This window comes from Python bivittatus, unplaced genomic scaffold (genome assembly GCF_059951505.1).
Source record: "Python bivittatus isolate LINGU-HERP-01145 unplaced genomic scaffold, Pbiv_v1 ctg000160_np1212, whole genome shotgun sequence".
NCBI lineage: Eukaryota > Metazoa > Chordata > Lepidosauria > Squamata > Pythonidae > Python > Python bivittatus.
Genome location: NW_028277076.1, coordinates 11640479 through 11666219, shown reverse-complemented (window position 1 = coordinate 11666219; position 25741 = coordinate 11640479). Strand labels below are relative to the sequence as shown.

At 47.4% G+C, this 25741-nt stretch overlaps 1 protein-coding gene across 1 annotated transcript in view; it reads right to left on the bottom strand.

The window, feature by feature from the left end:
- FAM163B (family with sequence similarity 163 member B) overlaps nucleotides 1–25741 on the bottom strand; it is a 51194-nt gene that overhangs the window by 3737 nt on the left and 21716 nt on the right. The window contains exon 2 of the mRNA XM_088147259.1: nucleotides 3405–3520. Coding sequence (XP_088003385.1) covers nucleotides 3405–3497 — 93 coding nt within the window. The 5' untranslated portion in view covers nucleotides 3498–3520. The remainder of the gene's footprint in view (nucleotides 1–3404; nucleotides 3521–25741) is intronic.

Below are 25741 nucleotides of genomic sequence, written 5' to 3'. Positions count from 1 at the left end.
GTTAGGAAGCAGCTTAACCATATGTGGGCAATTTAGACTGGCTTGATTTCCGGCCAGGCAGCTGGGGCCCAAAGAACCAGGAAGAAGCTCGGGGAGGAAGGAGAGAGGTCAACAACAGGTGAAGAGGAGTCACAACGCCAGGCAATAAGGGGAGGGGGCATAAATAGAGGGAGGTTTACCCAAGGCGTTAGTTTTAGCAATGTTCTGTTTACAAGCTACATGTACACCTTAATAAAGAAGTATTTGTCTGAACCAAGACTGGTTGCGTGAGAATGCTTCAGAACTGAGAGTTGGGCATCGTGGACTTGACAATGGACCCCTAGAATTCCCCTTGGAATGTTTTTTGCTGTGTTTTTTATCTTTTCTGTATGGTACACAGCTCTTCTACGCTCAGATTTTTGGATTTCCATGCAGGCTTATACTCCCCACTCAGCAAATTTCTGCATTCCTCACAGCACATTCATTGTCTTTCCTTAGTGCTAAAAATATGCTTTCTGTATCTCTTCCTGAATGCTTTCAAATCTCCTGCAGCTATTTTTCCCCCTTTGGAGTCTATGAGCGCATGCAGTTTGCCCATGCTTCAGAGAGTATTTCATGGAAGGCTGTAAGATTGCTAAGCTGACTTGCAATGAAACACCAAATGCAGTGGCCTGAGTGTCTGGAGAAATTATCACATTGGTTTATATGGCCCGATTTGGCTCCAATCCCAGATTTCAACATCTGCATTCAACAAAAGGTCCTTGATGCCAATCAAGCCACTACAATCTTGACGTCCAACCTCTTGCAATGCAAGAATCCCAGTTAAAGAGCCCAGACTGAGGGCCATCTCACTTCTGGCTTCTGCAGCTGTGCGTAAAAGCCTCACTGATTCTATTTGAGGACCATGACTGACACTAACACTTCCATCATAGTACCACTGAAGTGAGCTTTGGAGGATCCACCCGTGACTGAGTTTTGCTTTGGAAGATGAACTCTGGAGGTCCCCACTGTGGGACAGATCGTCCTGGTTTGGGTATCAGCATGATTTCCACATGTTGTATTTGCTATTATTGCTGGGTTCCAAGGTATTGCCAGAGGATGCTCCAAGGGCCCATAAGATACTCAGCAGCAAAGGGGGTACCACAGGCTGGTGAAAACCCTGTCCAGGATTCCAAATACTCGAGGCAGCATCATGAACTCTAGAGGAGGAGAGTCAGAGCTGGAGCATCCAAGGCAAGGCTGCAACAGACCCGGCATTTCCACAACCTCCATCCCCTCCAGCTTAGGCCACCAGGCTCCATGGAAATAACAGAGCAACTTGGCACTTCTGCGCATTTCAGTCTTCTGATGAATTCTATTCTCCTCGTGCTAGTGGCCTGAGTGGAGTCCTTGGAGTTCTCTGAGCTTGGTTGTTTTCTTGCAAACATCTGGAGGCTGAGTCATGGCAACTGGACTTCTTTTCTTTTGGTTTGATACATTTCGCTGCTTGTCCAAGCAGCTTCTTCAGTCTAAGCTAGGGTGAAGAAGCTGCTTGGACAAGCAGTGAAACATATCAAACCAAAAGAAAAGAAGTCCAGTTGTCATGACTCAGCCTCCAGATAATTCCACCTGGATGACTGAGAATCTTCATCAACATATTTTCTTGCAAACGTTTCATTACCCAGCTAGGTAACATCTTCAGTGCTAGAATGTTACCTAGCTGGGTAATGAAATGTTTGCAAGAAAACAACCAAGCTCAGAGAACCCCAAGGACTCCACAGTTCAACCCTGAGCTACACATATTCGCTTCTATTAGTAGCCTGACTATTCTCCACCAGCACACAGTTCTTGCTGCTAAAGACAAAGTCCCAATGACATCTTTGTCCTCAAAGGACTTTCACATTTTCTTCTGAGCCAGATTGTTATTCTTCCTCTTTCCCCCTCCTTTCTTGACGAGCTGGTAAAAACTATTGACATTGTTGAGAAGGGCACCAAATGCCCCTTTTGCCAGACCCAAAGACTGGTTTTCAGTACGAAGGGAGTAACAAAGCTTTCTTCATTCCATTTTCTTCTCCGAGATTTCCTATTAGCTGCTGAAAGCATTCTGTGGTCTTCTCAGGGAGTGGACAGCTCTTCCGTGTCACTTCACTAAGGTGAGAGCCACTCAAATAGTGTTTACTTGGGAAACTTATCTTTTTGACATCTCTCCTAAGTCTGGTCACCTGGATTGCTTAGGTATCTTTGGGTCATGTGATGTTGCCTTCAGTTTTGTCCTGAGCACCCTGCTTTGCCTTCCCTAGCTCCTCTCTCAGAAGTGTGAAGTGTGAAGTGCTAGGTCAATTCCTCCAGTGGTCCTCTAAGCATTTACTCACTTGTCTTTCTCACGGAAAGTACCTTGCTCCTCTGGTTCTACTCCAGCAGAAGTAATGCAACCAAGCACTTTGAGGGTAAGTAGGGTGCCTCCTTAACTTGAGATTATTCTGGAAAGCTATTTTGCAATTTGAACCACTACCGTTGTTGACCAGTTTGCCTTCCGTTTCTGACTGCTCTTGGTTCAGACTGCCCTCCACAGCCGAGCGCTTGGAATTGTCCTTCATCCTTCACATCCACAGGCCTGAGGAACTTTCTTTTTGAATGGTCTGAGAAGCATGTGAGGGTTTTGTGGCTGCATAGTTTTAGGGATAAAAGGAGCCCCCCAACCGATCTGGCACACTGGAGCATTTTTAAAAGCAGCACCTCAAGATGCCACCGGAACAGATGACCCTGCCTTACAAATGGAGCCCAGCAGCAGCTCTTCACACACACACACACACACTGCACGCACACACGGATTATGCACACTTTTTAAAGAAGGAACAGGGACTGGGGTTAGGATGTTCTGCACACAAAGGGTTTGATTTTTCTGTCGTCGTCGTTTGGCTGTGAGTGGCAGCAGCAAATGCCGATTTTCACATTCCTTAGGCTGCCAGAAGTGCTCCAAAGCAACTCCCACCATCAGAGTCTCGCTTTTGGCAAGTTTGCAAGGCCTTCTGGCAGCTGGGCAAGTGAAGCCTTCATTCATCTGGCAGAGCACACGGGTAGTCCGCTCCACATGGAAAGAGCAAGCTGGTGAATCAGACCTTATGTTGTAGTAACCCTTTATGAAACTGCATTCATCAGTCCCACACACACGCATATCATTCTCTTCACAGAATGCTGCATAGTTTTAGGGATAAAAGGAACCCCCCAGCCGATCTGGCTCACCGGAACATTTTTAAAAGCAGCACCTCATACAAGACCACAAGAGTTTATCTTACACAAACCTAGTCTAGTTTCTGATCATGCAAAATCCTGGTCAAATGGAAAGGTCTCCCCCAAATTCCAAGGTAAACAGACAGAGCGTGCTTATAATATAACACCTCGTAATCATCCCACGTTGTTCCCGAGAAGCAAGTGAATCCAAATACCTGAAGCCTGCAGTAGCAGAGAACAGCTATAATGCACAGTAATATGACAGTTGCTAATATTCCGCCGGTGATGACCACAGTCCCAGCTGTCATCCGACCTCTTCCCCATTAACACCCTGAAAAGCAAAACAGAAAGAAACCATGACAGGTGGAACCGCCAGGGCTGGCACAAGGTGGCAGCAAAGGGCAGAGGGATTTGGAGGGCATGGGCTGCAACAGGGAGGCATCAGCACATTCAATTAGCACCCAAGACATGCTCCTCCAAATCACGGAAATCTCATTTCAGCAATCTCACAAGAGGTCTTGCATCAGATTGGCCAAGTATTGGAAAAGTTCACTTACAAAATTTCAGCGACCTTGTCGCTGAAGATCTTGTAAACTTTCAGGAACTTCATGTGAAATCTCACTGGACCTCTGTGAAATCTTGCAAGAATTTGGCCAGATTATGCAAAAGTGCTAGACACCAGAAAAGGTTGGCAGTCCCACATACTATCATATGTGCGGTCCACTGCCCTTTCCAACACAAGCTTAGGAAATGGACTTCATGCAGGGTGGGGTGGATCCAGCAACAGCCTGAAATGGTCGAGTTCCAACAAGGACAAAGCAGGTAGCAAACCAGGCTGCATCAGAAATTGGCTGCCCATGATAAATCCTTTAGGGCTGAAATTAAGTTTAATACCCTTTCAACAGTTATTCTGTTTTCAAAAATTGCTCTTTTAATGCTGATCTTATTCATATTCCATCACATTACTAGCATCCTTTGATCACTGTGTAAACAAGCACAAAATGATAACAAGGGTTTGCCAGGATGGGTTTGGGCTGAACCTTGTGGTGGTTGCAACGCAACTATCATGATGTAAGTTATGATGGAACTGGAGGACACCTAGGAAATATACACCAGGCACGTATTGCAGCACAGATGAGATGGAAACGATTGCCAAAGGAGCTAAGTAAAGAGGATGCCTGTTTGTCTCTATAGGAAAATGAATTTCCATCTGCTGGCTGCTACATCTACCCATTTCAGTTAGGGTTCAAGCCAGTAAGAAGCCCTAGTATGGAGATGGCGCTGAATACCCTTTCTGATATCGTCTGGCAGAGCCAGAATAGGGAGCGGGCAGTATATCCATCATGGTTCTCCTTCATCTCTCAGTGGCCATCAATGCCATTAGTCGGGGTAGCCTATGGGGATTGGGATTCAGGGGCTCAGTGTTATGGGAGATCTCCTTCCTTCATGGCCGGCTCCAGTCAAGGGTGATGGGAGGGGAGATTCAAATCCAAAGCCTCTAACCTGCAGGGTGCCACAGAGTTCAACTTTTTCATTCTCTTAAGATGAAGCTGCTAAGTGAAGTCATCCAAAAGGTGGAGGAGGGAACTAGAAGGTCAGTTATGCTGGACTGGATACTTACTAATAGAGATGAAGTGGTTGAGGGAGGGGAAGTTGTAGGAACTTTGGGAAAGAGTAACCATGTCACGGTAGGATTTAGGCAAGGGCAACTGAACAGAGTCAGACTAATGTTCTAGATTTTAAGAGACCAACAAAAAGAGAAAGAATAGGAAGGATCCCACAGATGGAAATCCTTGAGGGAAAAATGGTTCAGGATGTTTGGGAAACTCTGAAAAACGAGATAATAAAGACCCAAACAAAAACAATACCAGAGAAAGAAAAACAAGAGACACTTGACGAGAACAATCCCTTTGTATCCCTCTCTGACAAGCTGAGGGATACAAAGGACAAGTATAAAAAATGGAAAGAGGGGCTTGTAACTAGAGCCAAATACCAGCAAATAGCCCAAATCTGCAAGGACAGAGTCAGGAAGACTAAGGCTCAGAATGAGCTAAGACTTGCAACAAATGACAAAAATAACAAAGGAAAGTCAAGGAAATGGTTGGTCCACTAGTGGGAGAAGATGGCAAGAAGGTGACAGGGAAAAGGGGGAACGGCTTAATTCCTTTTTTGCATCTGTCTTTATGCAAAAGGAAAAAATAGTCCAATCTGTCAGAATCAGCACTGTGGGAGACAGAAGAGGAATGCAAGTCAAAATAGGTAAGGAACTGGTTAGAGAACACCTAGCTGCTCTGAACGAGTTCAAGTCTCCTGCACCGGATGGTTTACACCCCAGGGTACTGAAGGAGCTGGCAGATGTGATCTCAGAACCACTGAATGAAATCTTTGAGAGCTCCTGGAGCATGGGGGAAACTGCCAGAGGACTGGAAAAGAGCTGATGTGGTTCCAATCTTTAAAAAAAAAGGAAGAAAAAGTGGATCCAGGAAATTACAGACCAATCAGCTTGACATCAATACCTGGGAAAATCCTGGAAAAGGTAATCAAGCAGCGGGTTTCTGAGCACCTAGAAATGAACAAGGTGATTACTAGAAGCCAGAATGGATTTGTTAAGAACAGGTCATGCCAAACAAATCTTATTGTCTTCTTTGATAAAGTGACTAAATTAGTGGGCCAAGGAAATGCTGTGGATATAGTATACTTAGTTTTTAGTAAGGCACTTGATAAAGTAGGCCATAGCCTACTTCTTGGCAAGATAGAACAATGTGGGATAGACAGTACCACTACCAGATGGATTTGCAGTTGGCTGACCAACGGCACTCAGTGTGTGGTCCTTAAAGGAACTGCACCTACATGGAGGGAAGTATGCAGTGGGGTACCTCCAGGTTCTGTCTTGGGCCCAGTGCTCTTCCACATCTTCATAAATGACCTAGATGAGGGGATTGAAGGGGCACTCATCAAATTTGCAGATGACACAAAGCTGGGGGAAATTGCTAACACTTCAAAAGTGTCAGAACCTCCAGCAATCAATCTATCAGCTCATTAGTTGCTTTCTTCGTTTCTGCCATTTGTTTAGTAGGGGGGAGGGGGGAGCAAGGAAGGTAAGACCGTTAACTCAGATGGACTGTTATCTAAAGCCAGGAGTGTACAAGGTCGTACCAACATGAGAACCCAGTACTGGCTGAGGGGAAGGAGGGGTAAATGAGAGGGTAAAAGTAGAGTGGGAAAGCATGGGCTTTTAGTTTCAGCAATGCTTTGAAGCTGCATGTACATCTTAATAAATGAACTTCTTTTTGAACTTATTATAAGTTTCAAGAGATTTTTCTTCGTTGGGATTTGAACATCGTAGACCTGACATTTTGCTGAAACTCCTTCAATCAGATTTTTCCTGAGGAGACGACTTACTGAGGAAAATCCCATGAATCACCATGCCCAAGGAGGAGAAGGGAATCCTGGAGGAGATTCTGGAGGGCAAATCTACGGAAACCAAAGCGGGAGCTGCAGGCGGGATCACAAAAGAGCCATCACTTCCTCTAGAGATTGAGGAGATTCTGATCCCGTCCCAATAGATAGAAGCCCAGGTAGTGATGAAAAGGATGGAGTGTCGGTGTGGCCAAATATGGGAACCTCAAAGGCCGCTGGAATTTTGGGAGGCAACCGAAGAACTGCCACCACTGAAGCCAGACTGACCCAGATGGTCTGTGGCCATTGGGGATGTGACCACCGAGCCGTAGGGGCAAGAATAACGGGTCCAGGCTTTGGAGGGAGAGGTGTATGTGCTCCGTGGCGAGATGCGAGTGATGAGGGAGGAACTGAAGCCCTTGACAGCCATGCTAGGGAGGCTCCTAACAACAGGGGGGCAAGGTCGGCCACCCACCAGACCGGACTTGGGGTAGCAACCAACGGCCAGGAGTCAGCATGGTGATGGGAGAGAGAGAGACTCCGAACCCTAGGGGCCCTGGCTTGGGGGACAGGTGATCGACCATTGGCTTGGGGTCACCCGGCCAAAGGGGAAGATGACCTGTTGAAACAATGGGGCCTCGACAAGCCATATGGGGGAGACCCAAACCAGCTGGCCAGTTTCCTGAACCAAGTCAGGATTTGTATGGGAAGCCACAGACATCTCTTCTCGAGTGATGCCTGGAGAGTAACGTACATGTTCTGCTATTTGGTGGGTTGAACGGCTGAATAGGTAATTGACCTGCAAGAAGCCGATGCACCAGAGCTGGAAGATTTCAATGGGTTTATGACCGTGTTGTGGGAGCGGTTCAAGGAACCCTGCTCGTACCCAGGCACAAGAGGCTATCACGGAGCTCAAGCAAGGTACCCGGTCTGTGACTGAATATGCCTTAGGGTTTAGACAACTCCCAGCTAAACTCCATGATTGGCCGGAGTCCTTCAAAGTGAGGCAATTCCAGAAGGGGCTGAATCCCAAGCTATGGGAGACGGTGTTGGTGAGAGGATGCCCAACAACACTGCAAGGATGGATAGCCCACGTCTCAGTGATGGAGTCTCAATGGCTAGCCGTTCGAGGATCAGGGGTAGCTACCCACCTGGAGGCAGCGACTGCTTCCTGCCAGCCAACCCAGAAGGGAAGTGGGAAAGCCATGGGGACTGGAGTAGGGGCCCGGCCAGTGGGAAAGCCCTGCTTCAACTGTGGAGAAGAGGGGCTCTTTGCATCTGCCTGCCTGAAAAAGTCAGCCCAGAAGCTGGCCATGAAACCTAAGCAGACCAGCAAATTGACAAAGCTGGCAAAACCAGAGAAGAAAGGAACTGCTGCAGCAGGAGAGGAGGAACAGTTCCCAATCCAGCTGATGTTCGAAAGTGAACAGGAAGATGAGCAGCCGGCAGAAAACTCCAGCCGCCTGCTTTAAGGCATGCCCGAAAGCAGGCAGAGGACCTGAGGTGTGAGGAGTCAAAGTCAGACTCAGATGACAAGGACATTCGGGTGAGTCCCATGACGGCTGGGGTGAAAATAAGAGCTCTGAGGACTACTCGTAAGGTGGAGTTGACAGCTTTAATAGACTCTGGGTGCACCCGGTGTTTGATTAACCCCGTCCTGGTGAATGGGCTGAGACTGCGGGTGCGGAGACTAAAAACCCCTATTGCTTTCAGACAGTTGGATGGATCGCCTGCAGGAGGGGGACCCATGGAATATTACACAAAGGCTTTTGAGTTGAGGATTGGCTCTCATCGAGAGACTTTAAAGTGCTTAGTCGCACCCATTGTGGGTCACCCATTGATCTTGGGAATGTCTTGGTTAGAACTGTGGAGACCTCAAGTAGACTGGGGCACCAAGAGTATGACTTTTCCAGATGGGACCGGAACTGGAAAAGGGGAGGACGCCAGCAAAGCATCCGGGCCAGAGGTAGCAGCAGTCAGCGTGCCAGTCCTAACCCAAGGTGATTCGGGTGGTGCTAAAGCAACCCCAGAGGAATACAGGAATTTGGCCAAAATTTTTAGTGAAACTGAGCCGGATCAGCTGCCACCTCATCACACTACTGACTGTGCAATTGAGCTGAAGTTGGGGCCAAAATACCCCACACCAAAGATGTACTCTATGACTCCAAAAGAAATGGTGGCCCTTAGGGAGTTCATTGACAAAAACTTACAAAGTTGTTTTACAGAACCTGCTAAGTCCCCTCTGGTGGCACCTGTACTATTCCAGGAGAAGAAGGATGGGTCGTTAAGACTATACACTGATTATAGGGGATTGAATGCCATTTGTAAAGAAAACAAATATCCCCTCCCACTAATGAACGACTTATTGGCTCATTTGGCAAAGGAGAAAATTTTTACAAAGTTGGACTTGTGAGATGCTTACTTTACAGTGAGGCTCAAGGAGGGGGACGAGTGGAAGACAGCGTTCCACTGCCCCCTAGGCTGCTTTCAATAGTGTGTAATGCCGTTTGGGCTCTCGGGGGCCCCGGGGGTCTTCATGCAACTGATAAACAAGGTGTTACATGAATATTTGTACAAAGGTGTGTTGGTGTACTTGGATGATATTCTGATATATACTGAAAATTGGGATGAACATGTAAAACTGGTAAGGGAAGTGCTTAAGAAATTGCTAGATGAGCAATTGTATGCCAAACTTTCAAAATGTGAGTTTCACCAGGAACAAATTGATTACCTAAAGTATCGGATTTCCAGTCGAGGGGTGGAGATGGACCCAAGCAAAGTCCATGACATAGTGGGCTGGGAAGCACCAAGAACAAGGCGCCAACTGCAAAGTTTCTTGGGATTTGCTAACTTTTACCACCAATTTATTCCTAATTTTGCTCAAGTTGCTCTGCCTCTCACTGACTTGCTAAAAACTAAAAGGAAAGTTAAAACCAAAGCCCAAAAGCCAGGGGTGCCCTTAGATTGGACAGAAGAATGCCAAGAGGTATTTGAGCACCTAAAAAGGCTGTTCACGGCGGAACCCATCCTAAGGCATCCAGACCCAGATAAACCATTTGTAATCCAAGCAGATGCCTCTGATGTGGCAACTAGGGCAGAGCTATTACAGAAAACTGACAATGGGGTGTTACATCCTTGTGCCTATATCTCCTGGAAATTTACTGAAACAGAGAGGAGATGGTTAGTATGGGAGAAGGAAGCCTTCGCTGTAAAATGGGGATTAATGAATTGGAGGCACCTCCTTGAGGGAGCCAAAACACCTTTTGAAGTTTGGACTGATCATAAAAATCTGGACGCTCTGAAATCCCCACGGAAGTTGTCTCCAAAGCAGGTCCGCTGGGCGCAATTCTTCAGCCGATTTAAATTCACCCTGAAATACATTCCAGGGGAGAAGAATTTCCTAGCTGATACCCTCTCTCAACTGCCGCAACACAACAGCCAGAGAGAGGTCATGGTGCCAATGATTCCAATGTGTCAGGATGCTATGGCAGCGGTCACCGGGGGCACAGTAAAGGAGAAGAGCCAGAGCAGGGTCTGTTAAAGGAGCTAAACATGCATCTGCAAACAGATGAGTGGTTCCTACAAAACAAGGATTCCCTGGCAGAAAGGAGGGGAGCTTGGTGGATGGAAAACAGACTATACGTGCCAGTAGAAGCCAGAAAATTAGTACTGGAAAGGGGCCATGACAACAAAACAGCTGGACTTTTTGGGTTTGTGAAAACTCTGCATCTCCTCCAGAGACAATTTTGGTGGTCGGTGATCAGAAAAGACATGGCTGAATACGTAGCCAGCTGCCCTATTTGTGCTATGGCAAAGAACCGCAGGGGGAAACCAATGGGCTTGTTGCAACCCATAGTGACTCCCATCAAGCCCTGGAAAGAGATTGCTATGGACTTTATTGTAGATCTTCCCGAAAGCAAAAAGTGGACTGTAATTTGGATGGTCACAGACTTGTTTTCAAAATGAACCCATTTCACAGTGTCCGTGGCAATTCCGTCAGCAACCCAATTAGCAAAGATGTTCATTCAACATATATATCTGTTTGCATGGTGTCCCTGATCAAATAATCAGTGACCGCGGAATTCAGTTCACCTCAAAATTCTGGTGAACTTTCATGAAACTCATCACAGCCAAACAGGGGCTAAGTTCAAGTTATCATCCCCAGACAGACGGGGTGTCTGAATGGCAGAATGCAGGCTTAGAACAATATTTGAGATGCTTTGTAAATCATCAACAAGATAATTGGGTTGATCTGTTGTCATTTGCTGAAGTAGCCTACAATAATGCTGTGCATGATAGTATTGGATTTACTCCTTTTAAAATAGCCACGGGTCAAGACTTCGTGCCAATTCCCGAACTTCCATGTGGAAAAACCAGCGTCCTATCGGCAGACAAATGGGTTAAGCAGATGAAAGACTTATGGCCAATTATAGAAAAAGCATTGGAAAAGGCAAGAGAAAGTTACAAAAAATATGCAGACTGAAAGAAGGCACCTGAAAAGAAATGGAAAGTTGGTGACAAAGTATTTCTTTCGACCCAGGACTTGAAATCACTGCAACCATCAAAGAAACTCGGGCCGAAATACCTCAGTCCTTTTGAAATTGTAACAGTGATTAACCCAGTGACTGTTCGCCTCAAACTACCCAAATCATTAAGAAAAATCAACCCTATGTTTCATTGTAACTTGTTAAAACCTTATATAGAATCAAAACAGTGCCACATGGCTCCATCAGTCCCAGAACCTATAATGGTTGAAGGTGAACAACATTTTGAGATAAAGGAAATATTAGATGTTAGGAAACATAAGGGGGAAATACAATTTCTAGTCCAATGGAAACATTTCCCAAAGTCCTTTTCTGAGTGGGTGGCTAGAAAACATATGAATGATCCGAAACTAATCAAAGAATTTTATAAAAGATATCCTGATACACCAAAGTAAACATAAAGCACAATTAAGATGTGGCATGCATGTGTAAATTCCTGGTTGTTGTTTTTGTCTGTTTTATTACAGGTCTTCAGGAACCAACTTTGAAGCATGGCTTTCTTTTGGAGGGACGGCATGTCAGAACCTCCAGCAATCAATCAATCAGCTCATTAGTTGCTTGCTTCATTTCTGCCATTTGTTTAGTAGGGGGGAGGGGGGAGGAAGGAAGGTGAGACCGTTAACCCAGATGGACTGTTATCTAAAGCCAGGAATGTATAAGGTCGCGCCAACATGAGAACCCAGTACTGACTGAGGGGAAGGAGGGGTAAACGAGAGGGTAAAAGTAGAGTGGGAAAGCATGGGCTTTTAGTTTCAGCAATGCTTTGAAGCTGCATGTACATCTCAATAAATGAATTTTTAAAAAACTTATTACGAGTTTCAAGAGATTTTTCTTCATTGCGATTTGAACATCGTAGACCTGACAAAAAGATAGATTCAGAAGGATCTTGACTGACTTGAGCATTGGGCCCTATCCAACAAGATGCAGTTCAGTGGAGAGAAAAGTAGGGTGCTGCACTTAGGTAGGAAAAAACAGATGCACAGGTACAGGACAGGCAGTACCTGGCTCAACAGTAGTGCCTATGAGAGGGATCTAGGTGTCCTGGTAGACCACCGTTTGAGTCAGCAGTGTGCTGCAGATGCCAAAAAAGCCAACAGAAAGATAGTATCACAATCAGGGGAAGTGAAGTACTGCTCTACACCACACTGGTGAGGCCACATTTGGAATACCACATCCAGTTCTTGTCACCACAACACAAAAAAGATGCTGAGGCCCTAGAAAGAGTGCAGAGGAGAGCAACAAAGATGATAAGGGGGCTGGAGGCCTGAATCCTATGAAGAGTGGCTAAAGGAACTAGGTATGTTTAGCTTAACCAAGAGAAGACTGAGGGGAGACATGATAGCCGTCTTCTACTACTTGAAGGGCCACCACAGGGGTGTCGATTTATTCTCCATAGCACCTGAGTGTAGGACAAGAAGCAATGTGTGGAAGCTCATCAGAGAGAAATCCAGCCTGGAAATAAGGAGGAATTTCCTGACAGAACTATTAAACAGCAGAACAACTTGCTTCCCAGAGTTGTGAGTGCTCCATCACTGGAGGTTTTCAAGAAAAGATTGGACAACCATTTGTCCATGATGGTATAAGGACTCCTGCCTTGGGCAGGGGGTTGGACTAGATGACCTCCAAAGTCCCTTCCAACCCTATGATTCTATAAGTCATCTCTTGCCATAGGGTCAGGTATCATCAATATGCAGATGATACTCAACTGTATATCTTGATCCCTAGTTGACCAAGTGACACTATCAAAGCCTTGTTGCAGTGCCTGGAGACTGCTGGGGAGGCTGGATTGGGAGGAACTGGCTTAAGCTTAACCCTGACAACACTGAGTGGTTATGTGTCCACGGTTTTTCCAGTGTCAGGGATTTTCCATCTTTAGTTCTGAATGGCATAGCATTGGTGCACAACTGGGGGTCTTCCTAGACTCAGCTCCTGTTTAAAGAGCAGATGGCCAGAAAGACCTTTGTACAGATCCATCTGGTGCATCAACTGTGCCCTTTCCTGGAGCAGCAGTCCCTTCTCACAGTCACCTTACAAGTGGACTATTGCATGCACTCTACATGGTGCTGCCTTGGAAAACCACTTGGAAGCTACAACTGGTCCAGAATGCAGTGGCATAAACAGTCGTGGGTATGCTTCAGTACACCCATGTATCAACCCTGCTACATGAGCTACAGTGGTTACCAGTGAGTTTCCAGATACAATTCAAGATGCTAGTTATCACTAGCATCTATAAAATCCTTCATGGGGCCTGGTGATCTGAAGGACCACCTTTCTCCCATTGTTTCTGTCCATCCCATAAAATCCAATGGAGTGGGCCTGCTCTGCATCCCATCTCTTCAGCAATATCATCTGATGGGGCCTAAGAAGCAGGCCTTCTCTTTTGGAACACCTGCCCTCTGCAGAACAGGTTCAAACAGCTCCAACCCTGCTATCTTTAAATGGCCTTGAAGACCTGACCTTTCCCCCAAACCCTGGGGTAGCCCTGGATTGAACAATGTAGATTAGGTTAATAGTATGCATGTGTTCCCCTTATTATAATTGGTTATCTTTTTTTTTTTCTGGTTTAACGTATTATAGCTTTGTTTTTAAATGAAGCTGCTGTTGAGATGGACAGTCTTAAACATTTAATAAATAAATAAATATATATATATATAAATAATCTATTTCTGAACAACCTTCTGTTAGAGCAAACTATGCCAACTTGATAACAAGCCAGGACCAATTAATAGCTAAAACTATGACTACCTTCTCAAGAACTATTTACCACTCCTGAGAAATTGGGTAGGGTTTATTTCTCCCAGAATCTCTTGGCCATCAAGCTGATTGGGGAGGACCTTTCCACCAACAACAGAAAGCCTCCCAAATTAGGAACCATCAAGTCCATGGATTTCCAGATCAAATCTGAGACTCAAAGCTCTGGGAAGGCCCAGGTTTTGTGACCAAACCTAATAATGCTTTTCATTATGGGCATCACAGGAGCTCAGGTTGACCATGACAGTGCAAAATGGCTTTGCAGGGAAAGGGACAGGCATTGGATTCTGTTAAATTTTAGCTGTGCAAGCAACCTTCTTCTTAAAATGAAAACAGCTCTTGGCCTCTTTTCAACTCTGCCGAAGCCATGTTGTTCAAGACCCTGGTGTGAAGCCTTTCATAGCTGCCTTACCACTCCAGAAAACAAACAATGCAACTCTCCCCAGAGCAATTGATAAAGCGACCCTGAAGAACAAAAGCAGAGAAATGTACTAATGAGCCCACAGATGAGCCTTTGATTAATAATTCACAGCAAGAAGGTCAACCAAAGGACTCTTTTAAAATGCTGCCAAGCAAACAAAAAGTGGAAATTCTCAGAAGATTTGAAGCAATGTCTGAGACCACAGTCCAATTGGCAAGAGCAGTGATCTATATGTCCCTTGCAGATGATCTGAGTGAGGCAAGATTAGATACTACAACTATTTTTTATCCCCAACTTCATCCTGTTGTCCAACTAAGAAGCTGAAACTGGGGGAACATTCAGCACCACATTTATCAATGGTGCAATCTAGAGCTCTAGTTTCAAAGTTATTGTTGAAATTTCTGGCAGACACAATGATAAATCTGATTTCCTTGCCCACATTTTTTGGGGAGGGGTGTCCCATCATTTCCCACCACTCTCCCCAAAATAGAACCTTTTAAAATCTGTGCAGATTATGATGAAGCTCTGGACAAAATCCTCCACAGGCCTCTGCAGTTCCAGCTGGCTGGAAAACACAACTGCTAATCAAAATGTTGGGCAAACTTTGTCCAGTTGATGCTTTGGTAGAGGGAGTGAGGACATCCCCAAAGAAATTCCATCACCTTCCTGAATTATCTGGGCTTAATTTTATTTCCACAGTTGGCAGAGAGAGAACAGAAGCTAAGTAGGGAACTCTGTCAGTTCTCCAACAGAGGCACAACTTCCCTGATCCATAAAATATGGATACTCTCAACAACTCACTCTGAGCTAAAGACGAGGGAGCCTCTTTTACTGCAGCATACTGGGTTTCCTCCCTTTGGGTTTTAGATGTGGAGAGGAGCAGGTCTTCCCTCCCCAGAGGTGACCAAATTCCTCCCCAGCATCCTATCGAGGGCGGGAATGGTAAGGAGGAGATTATTGACAAAGATACAGGATGCTTGTTAGAAGAAAGGCAGGTGCTCACACTCAGTCGCAGAAACCAGGAAAACAACAAAGGAGGCCTGTGAATGGCATGGCTGCTTCGCCACTGGGGAAGGTGGTGTGGCCAGATGGGCGCTTGGCGGTCCCTCTTGGGGGCAGCTGGGAGAATGGTGGCTGGGGCCAAGGGACGACCCACCTTTGGACCATTTCCCTGTGCTCAATGGCGACGGCGGATCTCTTACCAGCATCCAAATCATGACATGAAAGATGAAGACCAACTGCCATATGTTCTTTAAGAAGGATGCATTTCAACAGTTCTTTTGTATTCCTAATACAAATAGTAAAATGATCACACTACGAGGGCAGATCCCCATTTCTCTTTTCGTGTCCAGCAGATGGGGGACTCGTGTGTGTGCGCTCGTGTTCTAGAACATTCAGAGCCTGTAACCCCAGATCAATAACAATCCAAAATCACATGGAGAGCCTGTCAAGTATTTAAAATAGCTTCTGTATAAGACATACATCTACATGATATGTTCAGCTTCTTGATGTGCTGCTGAAAAGATGGGGAAAGTAGCCAGATTTTCTTCTGCTCCCACCAAGCTGACATTTCAGTTTCATTACAGGGAACCTGATTCCTTTCTTTCCCTTTAATTATTTTCATGTGCCCCAAAGACGAGAGAGAGAGAGAGAGCGAGCAGTCACCCGTTAAAATTCCAGGGATACTTACAAAACAGAAAGTGGTGGATTATTCCACCCCCACCTCCATGAACCTTGCTTTACAAAGTGACCTGTATGTAGAGGGCAGAGCAGCGATACTGGAAGAGTGCTTCTGTCATTTCATCTGCCAGACCCTTCCTGGCTCCATGCATCGCATTTGCTAGGACTTCACACCCATCTTAGGTCCTGCCAGGCAGCCATGAGTATCCTTGTCTAATCACACTTTGTCCCTAATCCACCAGATCTCATATCAACCTCTTCTCTTCCTCGCCACCTCTCTGCCAGAGGTTATTGTCGCCACAAAGAAACACAGTCCAGCACATGCACAAAATTTAGCTGGGAATATCTCTGCTTGACCAATTAAACATGAGTAGAAGTTGACCTAACCTGGGTCTCATATACCACCTCTCAGGACTTTTGAGGCATACAATAATACCCCAGACAGGAAATTAAGTTGAAATAGAAGTGATACAGATCTCTGATTGCATTATACATCCAAAGACGCGAGCTCTGTCCAATCAAAGCAAAATTTATTCAGGTCTCAGTTACATCTCAGCTTTGCTACCTCACAAAGCATCCAAAATCTTCAGCAGCAGCTAGACTGCTAACTGTACATACAGCCACAATCATATTGGACTCTTCAGAGTCAATAGCCTCAATTCACGTGAGGTTCCTATCTTCAAAACCTCACCAGAATAGACCGGTCTGGGACCTGTGGCAGGGAAAGAGGAGACGTTTCACGTGCCTCGCCTGCCTTGTGCTGCCGGGGTTTTGCTTTGCCTGAAACCCAGAACTACCACCAACCCTAGGCTTGGGTTATACTGAAGCAAGGTTTTCTCCTTCCATGGACACTTTAATACTAGGGTCAGCTTTTGATCTTCAGATTCTTAAGGGGTGAGTTTGCGAGGTGGCGAGGAATCCAGATCCAAGACCCTGGTGGTGGAGGAGACAGTCCGAAGGGAGAGGAAGAGAGAGGCCCCCATGCCCACACCTCGAGACACAAGGTAGTCCGTCAGTGTAGATTGGGACCCGGGGGCCTGTTGGGATGCGGAGTCACGACGCATCGAGGCTCAGGATCCTGGAGCCGGGAGCTGGAGGACCAGATATCCCGGATGGAAGGCGATTTCCGATGGCAGTTGGCGGCCATGCAGGGGATGCTGCAGACACTGCTTTGCAGACCCAGAGCCCTGGCTGGGGAGGTCCCAGGAGTCAGCGGAGGAGCAGGTGTCAGCGCGGAGCCCATACCCAGGCTAGTGGCGATGGCTAGACCCATGGGAGGTGCAGCGGACGACCGACGGGCGGTAGAGGCACTCAGGTTCAGGAACCTGAAGAGCTGATTGTCGGGGAACTCCGAGCAACTGCCCTGTTTCCTCACGCAGGTGAGGAACTTCATGGACCGCAGTGGGCACCTGTTCAGCACCAACCGGGAATGGGTCGCCTATGTGGCCAATCTGTTGGAGGGGCGGGAGGCCGGATGGGTCATCCACCTGTACTATGCCAACACGGCAGAACTTGAAGACTTCCCCAAGTTCATGTAGGCATGCAGAGACCGATTTGAAGACACATTGAGCACCAGGCGAGCCTGGGACGAAATCTGCCGACTGCGCCAGGGGGACTGGACGGTGTCCAAGTATGTCCTGGAGTTCAGGTGTCTCGCAGAAAAGCTCACCAACTGGCCAGAGTCCCTGAAAGTAGACTACTTCCAGAATGGGCTCCACCCGGAAATCCTTGAGAGAGCACTCGGCAGGGATGACCCGGGGACGCTGAAAAAATGGATCTGGCTGGCGGGGACGGTGGAGGCCACCTGGGACTGAATTAAGCAGAAGACCAGAAGCCAGCTAAACTCAACCAGGATGAGGCAACCCTGGAGGGGAGGAGCGGGAGCCAACGGTGGGGTCCCAGCAATAGAGAAGCCCGGTGGAAGGCAGGACTCTGTTACCAGTGTGGGGGGAAGGGACACCGGGCGATGCAGTGCCCCTCGGAACAGGACGGCCCGATGAGCCACGTAAAGGACGGAGGTCAGAAACTGGTAGGGACCCAACCCCCCAACCAGCCCTGAAAGGGGACAGTGGCCAGTGGAGCAGAGCATGGTGGGACCGGCTGGTCTGTTTCAGAGTCCGGGTCTTCAGAGGAAGAGACCAAGCCGGTGGGAAACAATGGTCGCCTACACTGAAACACATCCCAGTGCGGGCAGAGGCATTGTGACATGAGGACCCACTGGTAAGCGGTGACTGCCCACCCATGCAGGTGAAGGTCCACCTCAGGGGGGTGAGATCGGGTACAGAGGCGAGCCTCGAGGCCCTGCTGAACTTGGGGTGTATCATTGCCTTATCCAACTGGTGCTGGTATCAGGACTGGGACTCCGGATAAGGAAATGCAGAGACCCCATAGCGTTCAGCCAGCTGGGCAGGTCGATGGTGGGGGGAGGGGGCTGGCGCAGTATTACATTGAGTCAGTTGAGATGACGATCGGCACCCATCAGGAGGAGCTGTAGCTTGTAGTTACCCCGATGGCCGACTACGCACTGGTGCTGGGCTTGGCATGGCTCAAGCATCAGAACCCACACATCGACTGGGCGTCTGAGGCCCTGTGGTTCGGCGGCACTAATGGACAAGTGAGATTGGGCTGCGGAGGGGACACGGCAGCAGGGCACCCAGCGACACCAGAGGCGCCAGTAGAGAGAGAAGGGGTCCAGGGATTTCAATATGTGGTGGCGATGAGGATGGCGGCAGCCAAGCCCAGCAGACTGAGGGGGACTGGGACAAGGGCGGTGACAGCACCAGGACCAACCAGGTCGTGAGAGGGGGCAGCGGCGGTGGCCACAATTGAGGAGGCTACGGCGACAGAGACAGTAGCGACAGTGGCAATGGCGGAGTCAGTGGCAGTGGGAGCCAAGCAGGAGGCACCAGATGAACAGGGGAAGGGCAGCAGTATTCTGGGGCCCTACCACGACCTGGAGGTGGTCTTCAGTGAGGCAGTCGGATCAGCTACCTCCCCACTGTCCCACAGACTGCGTGATCGAACTAGAGCCTGGGGCCAAACTGCCCAAGCCCAAAATGTATTCCATGTTGGGGAAGGAGATGGCAGCCCTGAGGGAGTTTATTGATAAAAATTTGGAAAGGGGCTTCATCCAGCCAGCAAAGTCCCCGATGGGAGCCCTGGTGCTTTTCCGGGAGAAGGAGGATGGCTCGTTGATGCTGTGTGTAGACACCGGGGGCTGAACACCATCAGCGCGGAAAACAAGTACCCCTCCCCCTCATGAAAGACTTGCTGTCACACCTATCCAAAGGGAAGGTGTTCATCAAACTGGACCTGAGAGAAGCATATTTCAGGTTTCAAATACACGAGGGCGACAAATGGAAGACTACCTTTAATTGCCCCTTGGGCAGCTTCCGGTACTGCATGATACCGTTCGGATTAAGGGGGGCTCTGGGGGTTTTCATGTACCTGATCAACGAGGTGCTGCATGATTTCCTCTACCAGGGAGTCTTGGTCTACCTGGACGATATCCTCATCTATTCAGAAACTCTGGAGGAGCATGTAAGGCTAGTCTGAGCGGTGCTCGAGAGACTGCTGGAGGCACAACTATACACCAAGCTCTCCAAGTGTGAGTTCCACCAAGAGAGCCTGAACTACCTGGGGTACAGAATATTCAGCCACAGTGTGGAGATGGACCCAGCAAAGGTGAAGGACATGCTGAGGTGGGAGGTGCCACGGACCTGCAGGCAGCTCCAAAGCTTCCTGGGGTTCGCAAACTTCTACCACCAGTTCATTCCCAACTTCACCCAAGTCACTCTCCCCCGAACGGACCTGCTAAAGACCCAAGGGAGCGGGAAACCCCCTAAACCAGGCATGACCCTGGCATGGACTCAGGAATGCCAAGAGGCATTCGAGGACTTAAAACAATGGTTCACCGTGGAACCTACTCTGCGGCACCCCGACCCGGAAAGACAATTCATCATACAAGCAGATGCTTCAGACGTGGCGACAGGCACGGTCCTCCTGCAGCCAGGACTGGTGGGAGCCATCCACCCATGCACGTATGCCTCTCGGAAGTTCAGCGAGACGGAGCACAGGTGGATGGTCTGGGAAAAGGAAGCCTTTGCTATAAAGTGGGCGCTTTCCACCTGGAGGCACCTGCTGGAGGGAGCGAGCCACCCATTTGAAGTCTGGATGGACTACAAGAATCTGGAGGTGCTTAGAACCCCATGGAAGCTGTCACCTAAGCAAGTGCGCTGGTCGCAGTACTTCACCTGGTTCAACTTTGAACTCAAGCACATACCGGGTAAGAGGAACTTCCTAGCAGATGGCCTGTCCCGCCTACCCCAGCACAACAGCCAACATGAGGAATGGACTCGATCATCCCTGCTACCCAGCTGACAGCGAAAGCTGTGACCTGAGCCCAGGCGGAAAAGCAGAGGCGAGAGGCAGAACCAGAGCTACAGCAAGCCTTCCTGGAAGCTGGCGAAAGGGTCTCTTGGTTGGCGTTAAATAAAGAATCACTGAGGGGGCAAGAGGGCTTGTGGTGGTGTGAGGGGAAGCTTTATGTGCTGGAGGGATGCCGGAGGGAGGTGTTGGAGAGGGGGCATGATGACAAGAATGTGGGAGACTATGGCTTTGTGAAAACCCTCCACCTCTTGTGCAGATAGTTCTGGTGGCCATCAGTACGGAAGATCACAGAGGCATACGTGGCCAGCTGCCCAATCTGCACGATAGCCAAAGGGAACAAGGGGAAGCCCCGGAGACTCCTCCAGCTGGTGGCAGCCCCAGGGGCCCCATGGCAGGAGATCTCCATGGACTTCATTGTGGAGCTACCAGAGAGTAGGGGCAAGACAGCCATCTGGGTGGTTACGGACCTTTTCTCCAAGCAGGTGCACTTTGTGGCTTGCAGGCAGGTCCCCACAGCTGAGAAGCTGGCGTGGCTGTTCATACTGCATGTGTACCGGCTGCATGGCGCCCCCGAGTGGATTGTGAGTGACAGGGGTGGGAACTTCATTGCGAAGTTCTGGAGGGAGTTCCTGAAGCGGGCGGGGACCCATCAGGCACTGTCCTCGGGGGCATATCCGGAAACGGACGGGGCCACTGAACGCCTTAACACGCGGTTAGAGCAGTACTTGCGGTGCTACATAAGCTACCAACAAGACGACTGGGCTGAGCTACTGCCATTCGCAGAGGGAGCATATAACAACGCAGTGTATCAAAGCACTGGCTTCGCCCCATTCAGGGTCACGATGGGGCAAGACTTCGTGGCCATGCCGGAGCCGCCCCAGCCACCATCCCAGATAAGCTCCCTGGACGAATGGATGGCCCAAATCAGCGACACATGGCGGGTGACCCGGGTTGGTGCTGGAGGGGGCCAGAGCAGAGTACAAAAAGTATGCAGACCGCAAGCGGCAGCCCGAGTGGAAATGGGAGATAGGGGACAAGGTGTACCTATCAACAAAAAACTTGAAGTCCCACCAGGCATCAAAGAAGCTGGGGCCAAAATTCGTGGGGCCATTCCCCATCAAAGAAATAATAAATCCGGTCACGGTGAGACTGGAACTCCCCAAGGCATTAGGGAAAATCCACCCGGTTTTCCATTGCAGCCTGCTTAAACCATACAAATCCTCGTCCAATTGGCATGATGAAGCACCGGCACCTACCCCAATTATGGTAGAGGGGGAGCAGCACTTTGAGGTTAAACAAATCTTAGATGCCAGGAAGTGTAGGGGCCAACTACAATTCCTGGTGCAATGGGAACACTTCCCCAAATCACACACTGAGTAGGTCAGCAAAACCCATGTCAAGGCACCCAGGTTGATTCAGGAGTTCTATAAACAACCACCACAAGAAAAGCCCCAGAAACGCAAGGGCAGGAGAGACAAAAGCAGCAGATCAGAACACAATAGAAACCTGCTGAATCTGCCATCAAGGCGAGGGGAAGGAAGATCGTCACGAACAGATGGGCAGCCCAGGGCAAGGGCAAGGGGCAGAACCAAGGGGTACTGCGGGTCAAGGGTGGAACCCTATAAAAAGACTGTAAGAAACCACGCCAAGCCAATTCTGGCACTGACTGTAACTATTATGCATTACGCCTGAGTAAACTAACTTTTGTCCGAGCATGTGTCTCACAAAGTTTTTGTTCAGCGCCGAATGCAGCGATCCTTACAATTCAAGACACTGTTGCTTTTCCATGTGACAAAATTTTTATGTAATGTAGAACAGAGGCAGACAAAGGTAAGTTAACACAGTTGGACGGATCCACATGACACACAGGGTTAGACTGAAATGGGTTGGGCTAGTTTGTGGTTCTGTGAGCTCTAGTAATCCATCCTTTGACCAAGCATGTGGGGCTGACCGTCACATGGTTTCCTGGATTTGAGTAAGTTGGGCAAGCACAACGCTTTGTTTTATTCTCTAGGGTTAAGGGTTACCATACTGTGCAAACACAAGTAGGGATCATGTAAATGAAATTAGTTTTAATTCCACTTCTGATTACTCCCCCAGATAGCAAAAAGTGCATCACCATACCCAGATAACAGTGAAAAGACACAACTATTGCAGGATGATGGTGAAGTTTTAGAGCCTTCAAAAATGAAGACTAGAGAACAGCTTATCTTCCCCCACTATCACATTCTCATTCTAACAAGACTCTTTACTTTTCAAGGTAATGGGGGTGGAGAGAGAGAAACTGTCTTTTTTTCAGGTCAATATAGTAAGAACACACATTGTACATGTGAGAGAATTTTTGTAACGTTTATTGCATTAACTATATATACCTAGAAGATTGAAGCTCTCTAAGGCACAAAGGGGGAAATTAGGAACAGAAGACATTCCACATCACGGAAGTCCAAAAGCAGAACAGTTCCTGTCTAGACTTTTTTTTAAAACATTTGCTCTTAATTTGGGGCTTTGCAGGCTTCCAGAGCAATCGTGTAGTTCGCAGGAAATTCACTCACTGGATTTCTCTTGGCTCAATCATGCTGAAGTTATTAGCTCTGCACCAACATTTTCTCCAGCTCTGTCATCCCTCATTGTTCCAAATCAGGATCAACTCATAATATGCCAGGTTTCATGGATAGTTTCCATGTTGTGTCTTAAATTGCAGGTGAACTATTTACAGTCACATGAAAAAGTTTGAATACCCAACGTTAAGTGTTTTCTTTTTTAACATATGGGGACGTATCAATATTTTATCTTCAAACAGCAGAAAGATAAAGATGATGCAATTGAACAAAAAAAAATTATGAAAATTTGCCTTTGCAATTATTTATTCAACAAAAAATTAACAGATATGCCATTTCCTTCTACCCTTGGCTCTCATGCCTGGTATTGCCTCCCTTGGCAGAAACAACCCCAAGTAGCATTTCTTCAAACCGCCTACCAGGCTCTGACATTGACTGGATTTTTTCCTGCTCCTCCATGCAGAATTTTTTCAGCTGTGCGATGTCTGAGGGGTTTCTTGCACACACAGCCCATTTCCAATCACCCCATAGCATCTCGATGAGGTCAAGATCTGGGGTTTGACTTGGCCATTCCAGAACCCTCCATTTCTTTTGTTTTCAACCATTCTTTGGTGAATTTACTGGCATGTTTAGGGTCATCATCACGGTGCAAGTTCCTCTTCCTTGCAGCTGAGGTCTTCTGACAGATGGGCTCATGCTATCCTCAAGCACCCTCTGATGCAATGAAGGGGTCAGAGCTGAATGCATGACGGTGAGCTGCCCGGGCCCCACGCAACAAGGCCGCTCCAAACCATGACACTTCCACCACCACGCTTTACAGCTGGCATCAGGTTCTTCTGGTGAAATGCTGCCTTTATTTATTTAAAACGTTTGTCTAGTCAGCCATCTTAAGCCAAATTCTGGGTAGCTTACAATCAAGAGTAAAACCACATATACACAGTAAAATCCAAAATAAAATAAAATAAAGCAAAACCCAAAAAATCTGGCACTGCAGCCACACTCCCCAATGCAACCCAAATATTCTCCCCCACTCTAACCTTGCCCCATCCCAACGCTCGGGGGAAGAGGCAGATTTTAAATGCTCTCCCACAGGTTAAAGGGGTGGGGCCTGTCAGATCTCGGGAGGGAGGGTGTTCCACAGGGCAGGGGCTGCAACAGAAAAGGTCTTTGATTTTTGCCAAACATGACTGCTGGTACTGTGGCCAAGTAACTCTGTCTTTGCCTCACCTACCCAAAGCACATTGCTCCAGAAGTCCTGGTCTTTGTACCTAGGGTTCATGAGCAAACTTTACTCTTGCCTGATGTTCTTTCTGGGCAGCAAAGGTTTCCTCCTGGCACACCTCCCATGCAGATCTAATTTGTGCAGCTTCTTTCTAACAGCAGACTCATACACTTTGGCATCAATACTGGCAAGAGGTCACAGGACGAAATTCCGGGGCTCTTTGAGACTCTTTCAGCATCTTGGTTCTGCGCTCAGGCTGACTTACTGGGAGAGCCTGGCCTGCTCTCAGTTGTTTGAAGCTTTTTCCACTTGTAGATGAACTTCCGAACCATAGAATGATTGATGTCCAATTGTTTGGTGATCTTTTTAAATCCCTCTCCAGACTCATGGGCATCTCTAACCTCATTTCTGAGGCCTCAGCATTTTAAATCTAGGCATGGTGATACTACCCACCTCAACAACAAAGAGTAAATCAGGTTAAATGTCTGTGGTTTCAATAAGACAGGCTCCTCCCAGATCCTCCCTAACAGTACTCTAATCATTTGCACCTGATCTGGTGCCTCCGATTCTAATTTTAGGTATTTGAAGTAGTGATGAATGCAGGAGTGTAACTGTTTCTACATCAAAATTTGCATTTATGTTTATTTAAATTACACAAGAGTATAAAATGTAAATGGAGTGTGATGTTTGTTATATTATATCCCTTTTATCTATCATTGCTGAAATGAAGATCAAATATCTGTATGTTGAAATATGTTGAAAAAGTCAAAAATGTCAATGGGGTGTACTTACTTTTTTACTTGACTATACTACATCCAGCTTCATACAATTCCAACCCCTTGCAACTCTCCATCCTATGACATCATCATCACAGAGCACTCCAAGTGACAGATTAACCCCAAGTACAGCCTTAGAGCTCTTGGGTCAGTATGCCCAAACCATGATTCAGGTTGGACCCTCTTCCAAGGCCAATATCCCTGAGAAGTTAATCTGACTCTGGATTCATTCCCCAACTTGACACCAGCTTTCAAAACTGTTTATTATTATTATTATTTTTGCAGGGTGTAAACGTCTCAAACAAAGGCAAAAGATCCAAAACTGTTCTATCCCCTGACCCCCTGCCCGTTCTCTCATAGCAAAAGATTACTTTACACTTAATTATGCATACATAACAGTGATTATGCATGAGAAATACAAATGAGAATTTAGCAGACTCCAGATCAGCAGTGTCACCATCCATTATGTCCTGGTATGAAGACTGGACCTTCTCACAACTGCCTACCTTACAATCACCCCAACATGCACCCACCAAGTTCAGCTGAGCATGTGAAACTACAGCTTTAATTATGTATTATTATTTTTTCAAAATACCCTGATAATTGGCTCACCATACTGCAGACACACACATAATCATAGGCAAATGGGTAGCCTCGGAATGAGCAAGATCCTTCTTTCAGGTGATCCCATGTTTATCCAGAGAGAGTGCACACTTGAGGAACAGGAAGATTAAATGTACTGAGCTGTTGAAAGCTCCTAAGGAGAGAGCTGCTGGTCCACAAGAATTGTTGGCCGCCTTATGCAGGTACTA